Source organism: Diceros bicornis, chromosome 1 (genome assembly GCF_020826845.1).
Source record: "Diceros bicornis minor isolate mBicDic1 chromosome 1, mDicBic1.mat.cur, whole genome shotgun sequence".
NCBI lineage: Eukaryota > Metazoa > Chordata > Mammalia > Perissodactyla > Rhinocerotidae > Diceros > Diceros bicornis.
This window is the reverse complement of record NC_080740.1, coordinates 58934547-58949953: the sequence shown is the minus strand read 5'-3', so window position 1 is coordinate 58949953 and position 15407 is coordinate 58934547. Positions and strand designations below refer to the sequence as shown.

At 45.7% G+C, this 15407-nt stretch overlaps 2 protein-coding genes across 5 annotated transcripts; both read right to left on the bottom strand.

Moving 5' to 3' along the window:
• Positions 1-1520: 1520 nt before the first annotated feature.
• Positions 1521-7506, bottom strand: ZMAT2 (zinc finger matrin-type 2). Its single transcript, XM_058542241.1, has 6 exons — positions 7426-7506; positions 6998-7091; positions 5792-5915; positions 4210-4283; positions 3619-3764; positions 1521-2564 (listed from the first exon to the last, which is right to left on the bottom strand). Exons 1-6 carry the CDS (start codon positions 7441-7443, stop codon positions 2421-2423), a joined length of 600 nt encoding a protein of 199 aa, XP_058398224.1. The 5' UTR covers positions 7444-7506; the 3' UTR covers positions 1521-2420.
• HARS2 (histidyl-tRNA synthetase 2, mitochondrial) lies at positions 6997-15374 on the bottom strand. Of its 4 annotated transcripts, none has more exons than XR_009220090.1 (14): positions 15081-15373; positions 13777-13851; positions 13389-13508; positions 13169-13264; positions 12325-12450; positions 12109-12216; positions 11428-11526; positions 11008-11101; positions 10556-10683; positions 10220-10462; positions 9941-10057; positions 9571-9717; positions 8892-9150; positions 6997-7091 (listed from the first exon to the last, which is right to left on the bottom strand). XR_009220090.1 is itself a non-coding variant. In XM_058542204.1 (14 exons), exons 3-14 carry the CDS (start codon positions 13831-13833, stop codon positions 9091-9093), a joined length of 1395 nt encoding a protein of 464 aa, XP_058398187.1. In that variant the 5' UTR covers positions 13834-13851; positions 14506-14632; positions 15081-15151; the 3' UTR covers positions 8330-9090. The 4 variants fall into 4 exon arrangements, 3 of the variants coding, with proteins under 3 accessions (XP_058398187.1, XP_058398163.1, XP_058398177.1); XM_058542204.1 differs by lacking the exon at positions 6997-7091 and adding an exon at positions 14506-14632 and having other exon boundaries at positions 8330-9150; positions 15081-15151; XM_058542180.1 differs by lacking the exon at positions 6997-7091 and having other exon boundaries at positions 8330-9150.
• Positions 15375-15407: the final 33 nt, after the last annotated feature.

Below are 15407 nucleotides of genomic sequence, written 5' to 3'. Positions count from 1 at the left end.
ATTCCCCAACCAGAATGCAAAATTTCCATGCATTTTGAAAGACCACAAACATTAAAGCTTCTCTTCCAGAGATTTCTGAGTTATCTGGGATTGCTCTGCGTTCCTAAATTTCCATCCTATCTCCTTCCTCTCCTTTTCCAAGTCACCACCTTGAGCCCCTCTAAACACCCAGGACCTACACAAGCCCCTTGGAGACACAAACCACTTGCCAGTCCCAAGAGAATTTAGAGAACCTTAGGAATTCAGAATTGCTTTTAGGTAGAGGTGACCAGAGGTAAGATTCCACTGTACCAAAGAGGGAGGAAAACCATTTGAAGCCAAGCTGAATTAGTTTCCTGAAGAATGAATACTGAACCATGGAAGGAACTCAGCTCACTGATACCTCCTCCAGCCTGCCTTAAAAGGGGGAGCAAAAGGACCCAGCCAACTGGATAGGTTAGATTCTTAGTAGAGTAGATTTGTAGGGTAGATTCTTAACCCAAGGACCTCTAGAGCACATAATACTGTCAAGGAGAGCACCCACTAATCTGCCCACAACCGGCGAAAAAAATACATGTGCAACTTTGAGCCAGGCCTTGAATCAGTAGATAAAAACACATTCAGTGTTCCCAGTGGCAAGATTCAGCATCAGAAATAAATTAAGCAAAAGAAATTAAGCAAAAGCCATGCCTGACAGCAAGGGAATTTTGTATAAAAGTCCAAAGGAAAGAGTATGGTACTTTGGGGGACCCACAAATGGTTCAGATGCTACATAAGTGTATGTGAGGGGCTAGAGGCAGAGAACGTACACAAGCCATATGGGGCAGCCTTGTTAACCCAAATAGAGCCTGCTTTTCAGGGTACAGAACCAGCTAAACTTGTTACAGAATTCACCTGCTTGAAATTTGTATAACTGTTGTTTGTTTTTTTAATTTAAGGGACTGATTTTTTCTCCTCTGCATCCGTGGGACCTGGCACAGTACCTGATCCAGGGAATATCCAAGTTGTTTTTCCTTTAGTTAACCAGTCTATGACACCCATCCAATTCTCAAGTTAGACCAAAGTAGGGAAGGCAGCTTCTCAATGGGGCTGGGGTGACGGATTTTGCCTCCACTCCTCCAGGGGACCTAGACATCTTTAGTTGTCACAACTTGGGGAGGGAGTGCTACTGGCATCTAGTAAGTGGAGGCTAGGGTTACTGCTGTACATCCTACAATGCACAAGGGAGGCCCCACAAAGAATTATCCAGCCCCAAATGTCAACAGTGCCAACAGTGAGTAACCCTATGCCTAGCCTAACTGCAGACAGTAAGGAAAACACTAAGTTCAACCCTGAGCTCTGCTGTTCCAAAAAGAGAAGATCAAAGGAGGCTATTATAGGAAAAATTTTGTTCCGACTCCTCCAGACACAGATCTCATCAGAGGAAAATACAACTCATGCTGAAGGAACCTAGAAAAAAAAGTGACAGGGCTCAAATGAAGGAAGAATAAGCTCTATATGGAAATCCTCAGTGTGGGAAAAAAAATACACAAGGAAGAATATGGAATGTTCCCAACCAAATGTAAAATAGGCCCAGCCAATGCCATTTATTATATAGGTTGAACAGCCTCTGAGACCCAAGGGCTCCCATGTGAGGTTTTTTTTTCTTTTTCTTTTTTGCATCAAACAGGTTCTTCCAAGAGCCTGCTCACAAGGAAGACAAAAACAGAGTAATCCTCAATAAAATGAAACAAACAGGAAAACCCGAACAGTTTACATATGAAGAACAAAAGTTAAAAAACTCACCAGACAAAAACCACACCACTCATCCCATTTAATTTCCTGTTACATGCTCTGAGGAAGCTAAGAACATCAGGCCCCAAGGCAGCAATGCTCTGAGGTTCTTGCTCAGGCTCCCTCTATGTGACAGATTCATGCACACACACCTGCACACACCACTGACCCAGGCAGAAGTACACATGCATGCACAGGTGGCCAGAGAACCACAGGGGCATTGGGGAAAGGGGTGCTGGTCAAGAATATGCTATCAACCGGAAACTGGGGACTCAGAACCCTTCTGCTGCAGGCTAAGCAAGAATCAAAATTAAAACAAAAGCAGAACACAGGATAAATGTAGGATGCTCAGAGAAGAGATTAGATAGATGAAAAAGGAAAGATGCAGGGGGAGTTTTGGGAAAGCAGCCTCAGAAGAGGAGGCTTTTATTTATTGGGAACTCAGGTAGGCAGAGGTCCTGTGACGCCAGTGATATACTGAGGCTGAAGAAATACGCCACAGCATTACCTCTGCATCCTGTGCTCTCTCCCAAGGTAGAGGGAAACCACAAACGCCCACCCTCTAGCCCTCCCCATTGTCATTCTTAAGGACTTTCCCAAGTACCCCCCAAAAAATGACCCCCACACACACAAAGTTAGGCCCAGCAAAAGGCCAAGCATAGAAAGCCTCAGTAACTCTTCTTGGTGGAACCAAAGCCAGAGAAGCCCATCACAGCTGCCATCTCATCATCCTCCTCAAATGTCAAGTCCTCCTCAGCCCTCCTTTTCTTCTCCTTCTGTTTCTCTTTCTTGTAGGCTTTGGCCTTTTCCTCCTAGGGGGGGAAATCATTCAGAATCAGTTCAGACTCCTGAGCCAAACGTTGTTGAAAGAGACAGGTGAGCTTCAAGATTCCTTTCTATCTTTAGGAAAAAACAGTTAAAGGCAAGTAAAATTTCAAGAGCAGAGGAAAAGCCACAGTAAAGATTTACGGGACAAGAAAGAGAAGTTTTAGTTTGTGGAGAGCACTTCTCAATCCTACATTCCAGTTCACCTCTAGTTCTTAACAAAGTTATGGGAGCAAAACCATATAAGAACAACTAACATTCTGGAGCATGTAGTACATGCCAGGAATTGGTCTAAGTGCTTCATATTGTGGTACAGTATAGTATAGTATACACTAAGATCTCTAACATGGGGAAACCAAGGCACAGAGAGGTCATATAACTTGCCAAGATCCAAAGCCAGTAAGTGGAGGATATGGAATTATGACCCAGTCAGCCTGGTTCCACGGGCCTCTTGGGAACTAGGTGCATTTAGTTAATCCCCCACCCCCTTTTTTTTGTGGGGAAGATCAGCCCTGAGCTAACATCCATGCCAATCCTCTTCTTCTTGCTGAGGAAGACTGGGCCTGAGCTAACATCTATTGCCAATCCTCCTCCTTTTTTTCCCTTTTTCTCCCCAAAGCCCCAGTAGATAGTTGTATGTCATAGCTGCACATCCTTCTAGTTACTGTATGTGGGACACCACCTCAGCACGGCCTGACAAGCAGTGCATCGGTGCACGCCCGGGATCCAAACCCGGGCCACCAGCAGCAGAGCGCACACACTTAACCGCTAAGCCACAGGGCCAGCCCCCAGTTAATCCCTTTTGAAGTAAAAAAGTACGGCCCAGAGAATCCAGGAAAAAAGGACAGGTTTAGAGCCATTTCCTTCACATCATGAAAAGTCCCAAACAAGGGCAATAAATGTTTCCCCTAATATACGGAAATTCAGGAGATACAACTATCCTCTGGGGTGGGAGTGGAATGAGGAAGAGAGCCTCCCCATGATTCATAACATAAAACTCAAAGCTGGGGGAGGGAATATGGAAGGATAGTAGAGCCTTACCTCTTCTCTGAGCTCTTTCATCCTTTCCTCAAAATCATAATCCTTCTGCTTCTCTTCCATTTTCTTTTTGTTGACTTCAAAACGTTTCTTCACCTGATCCAAGGTGGAACGTTCCACACGCATAGACATGCCCAAGTTTCGCTGATCTGGGCAAGGTGAGCAGTGAAGAAGGTAAGGTCATTACAACATCCTCAGCCCTCAAAAAATATCTTTTCCTGACATTTTTAAAAAACATCTTTTCATAAAACACACAGCAAAAATAATTATGGCTGAAATAAACTCCCTTGGCTTTACTTGTTCCCAAAAGCAGCAGCCCCAGATAACAAGAAGTGGCTTTCAACTACCCTTTCTGAACAGATGCATACCAGTGGGGACAGCTGAGCCCATGGTTTGAGCTTATTGAGAGCCTAGAACAGTGTCTCACCTCATGGCCTCCAAAATCATTAGATAACGAAGTAAAGGAAGGATGGTGCTGAAGCAACTGGAGAATTCCCCAGGCATTCAAAAAAGGGCCCAATAGAAACCACCCTTTCCCCACCCCACCTCCAAACCCAATCCCAGCCCCGATCACAAACTACCTCCAAACCTTACGTTTCTTTCCATTAATGTGATCCAGGAAGTTGATGGAGTCCTTCACCACACAGTCACAGACATTGCAGTAATATCTAACAAACAGAAAGAAACAGCACTTGGGTCAAATCTGGTTGTAACAATCTTATGGTTTTCAACCAAGAAACTCATTTTTTTTTGGTGAGGAAGATTAGCCCTGAGCTAACATCCATTGCCAATCCTCCTCTTCTTCCTGAGGAAGATTGGCCCTGGGCTAACATCCATGCCCATCTTCCTCTACTTTATATGTCAAACGCCTGCCACAGCATGGCTCGATAAGCGCTGCGTAGGTCCACGCTCGGGATCCGAACCTGCAAATCCCGGGCCGCCGAAGTGGAGCACGCAAACTTAACCACTTCGCCACCGAGCCAGCCCTAAGAAAATCATGTAAATTTTCTTTTCAGAAGGAAGAGGCACTTCTCATTTCCATAAAGACTTAGCTCTTGGAAGAGTGTGATAACCAACCTCCAACATGGCCCCCACAATTATCCCCAACCTCCTGGTATTCTTACCCTGTGTAGTTGCCTCCAAATTTGTACCAAGGTTGGTCTGTGTGACCAACAGGATATGTCAAAAGTGATGCTATGTCACTTCTAAGATTAAGTTATAAGAAAAAAATGTGGCTTCTCTCTCAGTCTGTCCATTTGGATCACCTGCTATGGGGAAGCCACTTGCTTTGTTGTGAGCAGCACTATGGAGAGGCCCATGGGGCGAAGAACTGAGGCCTCCAAACCATAGCCACGTTGAGAGAGCTTGGAAGCAGATACTCCAGCCCCACTTATACCTCAGATGAATGCAGACCCAGCAGACATCTTGACTGAGCCTTTGTGAGAGACCCTGAGCCAGAACTACCTAGGTGAGCCTTTCCCATCTTTACCTACAGAAATTGTGAGTTGTTTTTTTATGCAGCTAAATTTTGGGTTAATTTGTTAATTTACCTACCAATAGATAACTAACACAGAGAAGAATGGTAACAGTGGGTTTACTAAGCAGTTCAGAGAAGTGTCACTCATTGCTATCTGTGTGGCCCACCTGCTGGAAACCCTAACTGGACAGAGATGTAGTGGTGGGCAAAAGGATGAGGAGTTCTTGTGGGACCCTTCTTCCTATAAGTTATAGTCTTGATCTAGGAGGACAGTGCACAACCAGACAATCCAAAACAACTACAGCCTTTGCAGCCAGTCTGGAACCTCAACCCTCTTTATTCACCATCAACAGCTCCTAGGCTCCATCCTACTTCCAGCTAATTTCTCCCTTAGAAATCTCCTCAGTAGTCCTTTCCTTCATTTCCTCCTCTGGTAGGAGAACAAATAATCCCTTTTAAGATATTAAGAAGTAGTTACAGTACTAATATGAAGAAGTCTACAAAGTGACCCCTCCTAGAGACACTATTATGTCAACTTGAGACCTTGGGGGACAAAGAAAAATAAATCTTAAGGATGGAATTACAGGTAACGAGATTGTTATCCTGGGGCCACGAATCCTCCTCAACAATTCCTAAAACCAACACAGATAGTTGATTAGACCTACTCCTGGCTGCAGAAAAAGATGAAAAGCCACTCACCCTCCCATCTCAGATTGTGGTGTGGTCTTGGTAATGACAATTGTCTTCCCAAGCTTGGATTCCAAGTCCACCTTGTAGTCCCTATGCCGGAGAAGCTCCCGCTTGACGGGCTGCACTGGTTTTCCTGAAATATAATGGGGAAGAAAGTTCATTCACTATTACAGTTTCTTAACTAGAAAGGAAAAGATATGTATGAAACACAAAATCCAGAGGTCTACCCTCATTTCTTTTTTTGAAACTTGAAGCAAGGGACACAATAGGCACTTTCTAGCAGCAGCTAGGGAGAATCTGAACACAGGAAAAATGATAAGCAATCCTTAACTATCTACAGCTTTTCTCCACTTTAAATCCAACAAGTCTAAAGGCAATGTTTTCTATACATTGATTAACTGAATTGAAGGGAGGAGTTCTGAATTTTCACCAAAAAAACACCTTTTAAAAGAAGAGCAAGAACACTTAGTAATGCTTTCAGACAGATACCCCAAGCATAACAAAGAAAGGAATCTTCTGAGAGCTGGGGAAAATTAAAAATGGGGACCAACATTTAGGAAATACCTGTTTTATTATACAAGTTACATAAAAACTAAAAGGGTTAATATGTGCAAGGTGGTGTGGAAGTAAAGCAGAAGAATGGACACATTTGAAGAGAGAAGAGAAAATAAGACATTTCTTTCTGTACAGTGGAATCTCTATCTAGGAGAGGAGCACCAACTCCCTGACATTGTACAAGGCACGGAGAACAGCACTACTAAGCACTAGCTGAAACAATCACATGTTCCCTGGTGAGTACCCTTGCTTTTCCCAGACTATAGGGGAAGGTCTTGATTGGGCCAGGAATGTTCTTCTCCCACTTAAGTAATTTCAAGGGAAAGAGGGGGTCTTCAATAGCAGCAAACTACTCCACTTAACTTCTCTGTCACTACTAAGGGTTTCACTCTCTTCTCCATACTTCAGGAAAGTACTAAATGAGCCAAGCAAAGGGAGGGCAAGGAAGCAGAGGAAAAGAGAGCTAGAAAGCACCTCAAAACCACTTCAGTCCACCTCCTCGCTCTCACTTTATACATGAAGAAATCGAGGACCAGGGAGGCATCGATCAGCCAGAGGCTACACAGAATAGGAGGGCAGTGCATTTCAACTCCACACCCGCTCTCCAGCCACTGCATCGCCTCTACGATACCCTTAGCCCTTGATGGAGCAGGCACCCACCATCCTTCTTTTCTCTCTCTTCCGTGAGCCTCTTCTCGGCGAGCTTCTCATATTCATCTTTGTCCCACTTTCGGCGAAAGTCCAAGTTTTTTGTCTGTGGGGAAAAAAGCGCTCAGGCGTCGTCACCAATCCTGTTCGACCCCTAGACAAACAGAAGGAACCGCGTCCTCGCCGCCAAGGCGGCCCCGGGACCTGTCAAAAGCGAAGCCTCTCCGGACCGCACCAGGACACTGGGGTGGTCTCGGGACCCCAACCCAAGAGACCTCCGCGATGCCACTGACCCTGCGCCAGGGCCTTACGGGGGAGCTCTTAAACTCAGGCCACTGGATCGCAAAGAGGTGTCGGGAAGCCAGTTGGGTGCAGGATATTCCGCGCTGAGAAGCCACCCCCATCCACCCCGAAGCCTGCTTCTCACACACAACACCTACCCCGCTGCCCGACGCCATCTTCACTGCGAAGTGAATGGGAAGTCGAAAAATGCCGTAAAAAGCAGCCTTGAGCCGTAAAGCAAGCTTGCCCTCCAATAAGCTTCGAGTCCCGTGTTCTAAACGAGCTAAGGATTGGAAGGGTTCAAAAACAGGCTTGTCCGCCCCGCCTCTGCTCCAAGGAAATGGCGCACGCGCACGGAGATTATGAAGCAATACGGAAGTAAGGGCATCTACAAACGTTTTTTACCCCCGCTTTCAAAATAACCATCGAAGGGCTGATACATTTAGTTCAACTCGTCTGTTTTACAAACGAGGGAACTGAGGTTCAGATCAGTGCCTTGTAACCTAACCTAATGAACTTTGTGTACATTGCGAAGTTTCTAAACCTTTTTTAAGGCTGAAGCGCTGTTATTAGGGGCTCTAAATGCCCCATTTACCTGTATGCACTAACGATATGGCCGCACAACACTGAACTGTTTGCAAAGACTGCCGCCTTCCCAATGTACATACGGAAAATGCTTTTTGCACCTTCTCCTTATCTTGAAGCAATGCTATCACCCTTTGGTTAACTCTTTTTCCTTCAACTGAGAAACCTTATAGTTATTCAATCTATAGGGCACAATTTAATCAACATGATTGGATTTGGGAGGACCGGTCATCAGCAACTCTAGGGTGAAGAACTCCAGTGGATGGCTCACTATATGTTGATTTAGTGACAAGGCTGTAGGGGGGGGAAGGAGGGGCAAGGCACGGTGGGAACAGTGGCTGCTCTCTTCACTGAATACAGAAGCATCACCCCCAAGGAGGTTACTCCTAGCTCACAGTTAGAATTCTCCAGTGTACAGTCAAGCGTTTTCTATGGTCTATGCAAACCAGTCCCTTCATAACAAATTACCCAAACTACCACATTTAATATTTTATTAAATATATTATCCAACCACTTTTAGAACAGCCACCTCCACGGCAGGACATGGAATAGTCAGAGCAGTGATTCTGGCACAGGAAGTGGTCTCCAAGATCCCAAAAGATCAGACCTCCATCTTGTCAAGTCACCTATTAAGTTCAACATTCAAGATTATTAAACAAGCAGCCTCACCCTGCTACTGCAAACAGTGGATGGGCTAGAGAGATGCCACATCAATATGGGCAGCACTGCTATGCCCTTGGGATACCATCTCTGTCCTCAAAACAGAAAGTAGCCATTACCCCTGCTTCCTGTCTCCCAAAAAACTCCCTGGACAGGCCAAGGGCAGGTTGTGGAGAAATTCCCCAGAATCTGGTTCAGAAGCCACGGTGGAAAGCTAAGTATCTGACATCTGATCACAATGGTTCAGAATCCTCTCAGCCTGAGGCGACTTTCCCAGAGCTTTGCTCACAGCAACCATCTCAGCACCTCTTGGCAGCATTCAATGGCACTTCAAATCTGCCATCAGCCTCTGCAGTTAGAGCATGTCTCTTTCACATACCAGCCATCTGCGCCCAGGCAGAACAGCTGCTCACACTAGCCCAGGAGTCCTCAGGATCTTCTACAGTTCTGTACCCAGGTAGGATGGGAGGCAGAGGCACTTGTCACCCATCCTGGCCAGCAGTTGTAAAGTCCGTCAGGAACTCAGTCCTAGATGAAACACTTTCTACAAAGATCAGCAGATGGCAATGAGGCAAGGATCAAGACTCAGATAGTCGCTTCTGAATTTCAGCCACAAGATTTTCTCGTTTAATGGCCACCTGAAACATAAGAGAACCCTCATGTGACAAACTAGAGAGTGATACTAGCTCCTTAGCCATGCTTTTCCAGATTCATTTTACTCTGCATCTATTCCCACTACTTATGCAACCAGTAGGAAGTAGTGTGGGCTTCAAGCTGACCTGGAGAATGTACGCCCTCAAGACTAAAGGGATTCAAACACCTGATCTATGTCTATTTCGTTGAGTAGTCTCGAAATACCCATTGACATTTTGTTGTCCTTCTTCTGTCCACCCAGCCAATACTCCTTGGCTACAATGGTTGCCTGGAGTGGGTCTTCATTCAGCTCTATTACTATTAACCCTGGAAATATTTCCTCAGCCAGAAGACACATATTTCTTAAAGAATCTAAGAAAGGTAGAAACAGTTGGTCCCTTCTATTTCTGCCTGCCCCCACTCACCTCCTCCCTGCTGGCCACTGAACGGAGCTTGACGACCCCTTCCTTCAGTTCTTGCTCACCAATAATGACCACCAGTGGAATGCCCATGTTCTCACAGTAGTGCAGTTGGGTTAGTAGTTTAGGGTTATTCTTATACAGCAGCTCTGCCTGAAAAGGGTGAAGATAAAGTAGGGGGCTCAGAAATGATCGCACCACTCAAACCCCAGGAGCAAGCATTTCCGAAGAATAAGTAGCTAGCCCTCCTACCCTAAGACGACACTTAGTGAAGACTAGAAAGGTCTTGAGTTCCACACTAGGCATAAGGTAGAAATGCGCCTGGCACCTGAATTCCACATATATCTAGATGGCTTGGATATCAGCTCCACCATACCTTGATCCCAGCATCCCAAAGCTCTGCAATTAGCTTCAATCGTTCTTGGAGAAAGTTCTTCTGTGGTGAGGCCACAAACACTTGGGTCTCTGTGGTCCGTATCTTCTCACCAAAAGTCTGATAAAAAAGAGCAAAGAAAGTAAAACTAAAAAATTCCTTTGCACCAGGTAATTCCAAAAAACAAGACAAAAAGAATCATCAGAAAAAGTCCAACTGCACTTCCAGAAACATGAGAGTTTTTAGGCCTCCAGCCCCACCTCACCCTTACCTAGGACCTACCTTCATCCTCTGCTCCACAATGGAGAAGATCCGCTCTACACCAATGCTGAGCCCCACACACGGCACCTTGTGGCCCTTGGGGTCAAACATGCCCACCAGCCCATCATAGCGCCCACCAGCAGCCACACTGCCCACATTCAGGGGCTCTTCCTCAGTCTGAGCTGGGGTTGGCAGCAGCACTGCTTCATAGATCACTCCTGTATAGTAGTCCAGGCCCCGAGCCAGACTTAGGTCAAAGGAGATCTACAGAGACAAGGCTATAGTCAGTCCCAGACAAAACTCAGTACCCTAAGAGCCCCCGAGCTCAGTAAGAGGTCCACTCCTAACTCAGCTTACCTTCTCAGCAATTCCTAATAAAGTCAGGTATTCAAATAGCAGCTTTAGGTCCCCCAGGCCCTCTAGGGCCTGCTTGTTCTGGGATAGTCTGGGATCCTGGAACATCTGCTCTACCAAGGATACCCCACCTGAAGAGACACATGAGGAGAGATAAGGTCTGTACTATTTACCCAGATGTGTTTCATCCAAATTTATCCCTCATGTGCTCCAGCTAGTCCTCCCTATTTTCTTAAAAAAAAGATCCTGATCTCATATGACCAGACTTTCTTCTGCCTCTACCTTTGCCATCTGAAGATATAAAATGGTTACAATAAGTAAAAGGGGAATTAAATTCAGGCCAGGCTCTGGAGTTTAGCAAATCTACAGAAAGGAGCTGTTTCAGAGACAGAAGTTGTACACATATCACCCTTACTCTGATTCTATCATATAGCACTGAAAACCCTGGTTCTTACCATGACATTGGACATAGTCCCCAATTCGATCAGCCACTTCAGGAGCCAAGCCTTTCTTTGCCACCATCTCATGTCTCACATCTTTCCAAGACATCTGCATAAACACCCAAACATTAGCCCTGCCCCAAGATCCTTCTTTGTCTAACCAGGAAAGGACATCTCGCTTTCATTCAGTAGGTATGTCACAAGTAGCTAACACTATACTCAGCAAAGGAAGCAAAGCCAGAGGCAGCTTAGGAAGTCCAGCCGCAATCCCCACTGCACAGCAAAACTCAGGTCTTGCTTCAGAATGTCTCCTTATCTTCCTCCCAGAAATAGCTCGCTTTCAGCCACCATCTCCTTATTTTTCTCTAGGGGTATTGATTTGAGGACAGGGCAGAAACTCTGATAGGGTCTACTGAAGCGTATCTTCTTTGTTACCTTGTCTAGTTTGTCTATCGAGGAGCAGATGGCATGGAATTTGCTTTCAGGAACACCACAGACAGCAAACATCCCATCCAAAATCCGCCGGTCATTGACCTGTGAACTCAATGGAAGTCACCCAAGCATCTTGTCAGTGCCCTTTCCCCTCAAAACAATGGCAGCCCCTACTCTCCTGACTCATAAAAGGGATAAAAGGAAATTTCACAAAATGAGTATACAGATATAGATATATATGAAATGCAACAGCTGTACTAACAAAGTCCTAGAGCTGCAGGCTTAAAGGCTGGGGTCACCTATGTTGCGGGACAGCGTCAGGCCAAATCCAAACTTCTCCTCTCAGTCCTCAGCCCTGGCCTCACCTTTTTTTTTTTTTGGTGAGGAAGATCAGCCCCGAGCTAACATCCATGCCAATCCTCCTCTTTTTGCTGAGGAAGACCTGCCCTGAACTAACATCTATTGCCAATCCTCCTCCTTTTTTTCCCTTTTTCTCCCCAAAGCCCTAGTGGATAGTTGTATGTCATAGTTGCACATCCTTCTAGTTGCTGTATGTGGGACGCCGCCACAGCATGGCCAGACAAGCGGTGCGTTGGTGCGCACCCGGGATCCGAACCCGGGCCGCCAGTAGTGGAGCGCGTGCACTTAACCGCTAAGCCATGGGGCCGGCCCCCCTGGCCTCACCTTAACGAGAAAGTCCCCCAGCTGCAACCCACTTAGGATTTCACACATGATCTTCAAACACTCTGCATCAGGGATCATAGGGTCAAATTGACCAGCAATGTCAAAATCCTACAGCAAAGAAAAAGACAGGAAAAAAAAAATCTCCACTGATCAGCCAGTTCCTAGGTTGTGGCCCTCAGAACCACCAAACTATGCTGCGTCTATCAGGTCACTTACACACTGGCAGAACTCCCTGTAGCGGCCTTGGACTATGGTTGGGCTCTCCCGCCGCCACACCTTTCCAACATGATAGCGTTTCATCTTCTTCACTTTATTCATGGCCAGATAACGAGCAAAAGGAACCTCACATAAACAGGTCAAGGAGGAAGGATACTGCATCCAAAGCTTAAGCCCAGTGCACAGACATTAGGGAGGACTGGGCCTCTATCGACTGGATCTCATCCACTAGGATGAGAACAAGGAATTTCTCTATCTTATTTCCCACTATCTCCAAGGCCTAGCAGTGCTTGGCATTCAATATATATTGAATAGTGTCAAATGAAGGAATTCCACCTAGCAAAACTGCAAGTTCAGTAGAAAGCAGGGGAAGCAGAGATAGAAATGACCCAAGAACTTCAAGTCTGGGCCATTCCCTTCCATTCAAATCAATTCTCAATTGTCTCAAAATAGTCACTCTTCAGAAACTGGATTTGCCTACAACTTCTATATCAATGTTTCTTAAAGTATAGGTCAAGGAGAACCTGCATCTTAATTACCCAGGTGCCTGTTTAAAATGCATACTGCTGAACCCCACTCCAGCTACAGATTTAAGAATATCTGGGGCTGGGGGCCAGGAATCTGTGTTTCTGCAAGCTTACCCAAGGGATTCTGATATGAATTAAAGTTAAATGACAGTGCTCCAGGCCAGGATCTGCTAGCAGAATTGTCTTCCGGGAGAAACTGGAAGTAAAGGCTGCTGCCAAGAGACCTATAGGGTGCCAGAGTCACTCTTGTCTCTTTTGTCAGAGAAAGCCCTCTGGATGTGGAAAGAGATGTCAGACTCCAGCACTTAGAAGGATACAGTAAGGTCATAACGCAGGGACAATAGCTCCCCACCCTGATCTTGCAGATCATAGATGAGCCCAGAGTCCTCTCCATACTTTTCAGTGAGCACTTCCTGCAGGGGTTAAACAGAAAGCACCACAGTTTAAAGGAGGACTCCAGAACACAGTCTAGAAGCCCTTTGGGAAACTGAAGGCAAGGGAAGAAAAGGAGACCCAGCACTCTTTTTCTCCACTTACCTTTAGCTCAAATGCTGGGGTATCCAACCCCTTTGCTCCATGACGTTTAAAGCAGCTAACAACCATATCAAGAATTTTCTCCCTCACAACCATCTGCTGGGGACTAAGATCTCTGGTGCCCTAGAAACCAAAAGCAGCCATAGTGAAAACAAAGACAAAACACAAGTCCATTTAAGATAAAGCGTTAAATACATCTATAATCTAAGGTCTGGAGTTGAAATCTCTTTGAATTCAGATGACTCTGAGCCCCACTCAGTACCTCAAGAATAGCAAAGATTTTTTTTTAATTAGTCTAAAAGAACATTAAAAGAGGTCAGGAAGAGACAGGCAGAGCAGAGGACAGTCCTCCAAGGCACTCTAACGGGTCAGAGGGGGCAAAAGGCATTACCTTTGGGGTCTTGATAATAAAATTTGATTTCTCTTGATGTGATTTCAGTGGGGACATTAACACTGCCTCTGCAACCTAGGAGAAGAAAGAATATGAGATGTGACTCCCCTCAAGACTGGCCAGATCTGTGTCATCTCTGGCCCTGTGGACCATCAACCTGTAAAGACCTTTGGCCCTGAGCAACAGGAAGCCTGAACACTATTTTGTCTATCACAATCTCAGCCCCCCTCCAAAAACCCACGTTGTATCTGCAGTATATATGTAATACACATGAGATCAGGTCTTTACCATACAAGCTCCCTCACTGTATCTGGAGTTTTTAAATGTCTGAAAAAGTTTAAGCAGCCAAGAATAACGAAGGCACAAAACAACCCACCACTACCACCACCAACCATCTAGGAGTAGGGATTAGTATGATCTCCAGTTCTCAGTTCCTACTCAAAAGAGCAAAAATAAGAATTTTTAATAAGGTAGCAGTGGTCATTAGGTTTGGAGACAGGGAAAAAGTAACTGAAGACAGAAGAAAACCAGCCCAAGGGCACAGAACATGCTTGTGGAATGAACAGGAATGGATTTCCTGACTGAACTCAAAAACCACAGTGGTAGGATGCTGTGACTGATAATTAATAACAAAAGATCTGAGCCCTTATATTCATGATAGCGCAAAGCATCTGCTAGGAAGACAACAGGGTCTTTCCCAAGGTAAAAGAGAATCAGTGATTTTATTACCAGCAGGCTATATGCCCTTCTGGATATATAGAGGGTGTGGTAGCTCCATACTTTGGCAGATTCTCTCCTTCAAAAGATGGCAGTTCAAGTCCACAATCTCTCCTGCGCAATTCCAAAATCTAAAAATCTTTGAAAACCAAAATGGAGGTGTTTTTTTTTTTGACACTCATTTTGAGGTAAAGTCTAATGTGAACTCAGTCTACTTATGGTCTTTAGTCATCTCACTTAGTGGGAATATTCATATATTTTGCTTGAAAAATTTTAATTTATTTGACCCTAAGAGACTGTGGATCTATACTAAAATGCTCCCTTACTATGTATCCGCAAGTAAGTCACTTAACCTTGTAGCCTCCGTTTCCCCAACTGTAAAATGGAAATAATAATCCCAACGTCTCAAGATTGCTATGAGAATTAAATGACAAAGCATCTAAAACACTTAGTTCAGTGCTGGTAGGTACATGGTGGGCACTCAATAAAAACTGACTGTAATGCAACTGGAGTACAGGCCACGAGTCCATGCTTTCAGACCTGGAGACTCTGCTCCGACAGACCGGAGCTACCTTAGTCTGGCTCACCTGGCTATGAGAATGGACCGCTCCCATGCACACAGCACGGGGCGGCCGCAGGAGCTGGCCAAGCAGCGAAGCCCAGGCCCTCCCATGCAGGAGTCCGAGCTGGGGCATCGTGCGGCAGGAGGCCGGCTTCCCGGGACAGGAGCCAAAGCACCGGAGAACGAGGTAGGTCCGATCCCAGGAAGTGTGCAACGCGCTGTAGAGGCGAAGCCCTAGCTCCACGGAAGAGGCGAACGCTTCCGCTCCTCGCAAATCCCGTAGGTTGACTCCAGTCTTCTCAGTCTCCGTCTCAGCCGGGGCACTTCCGTTAGGAGCCGGAAGTGGTTGTTG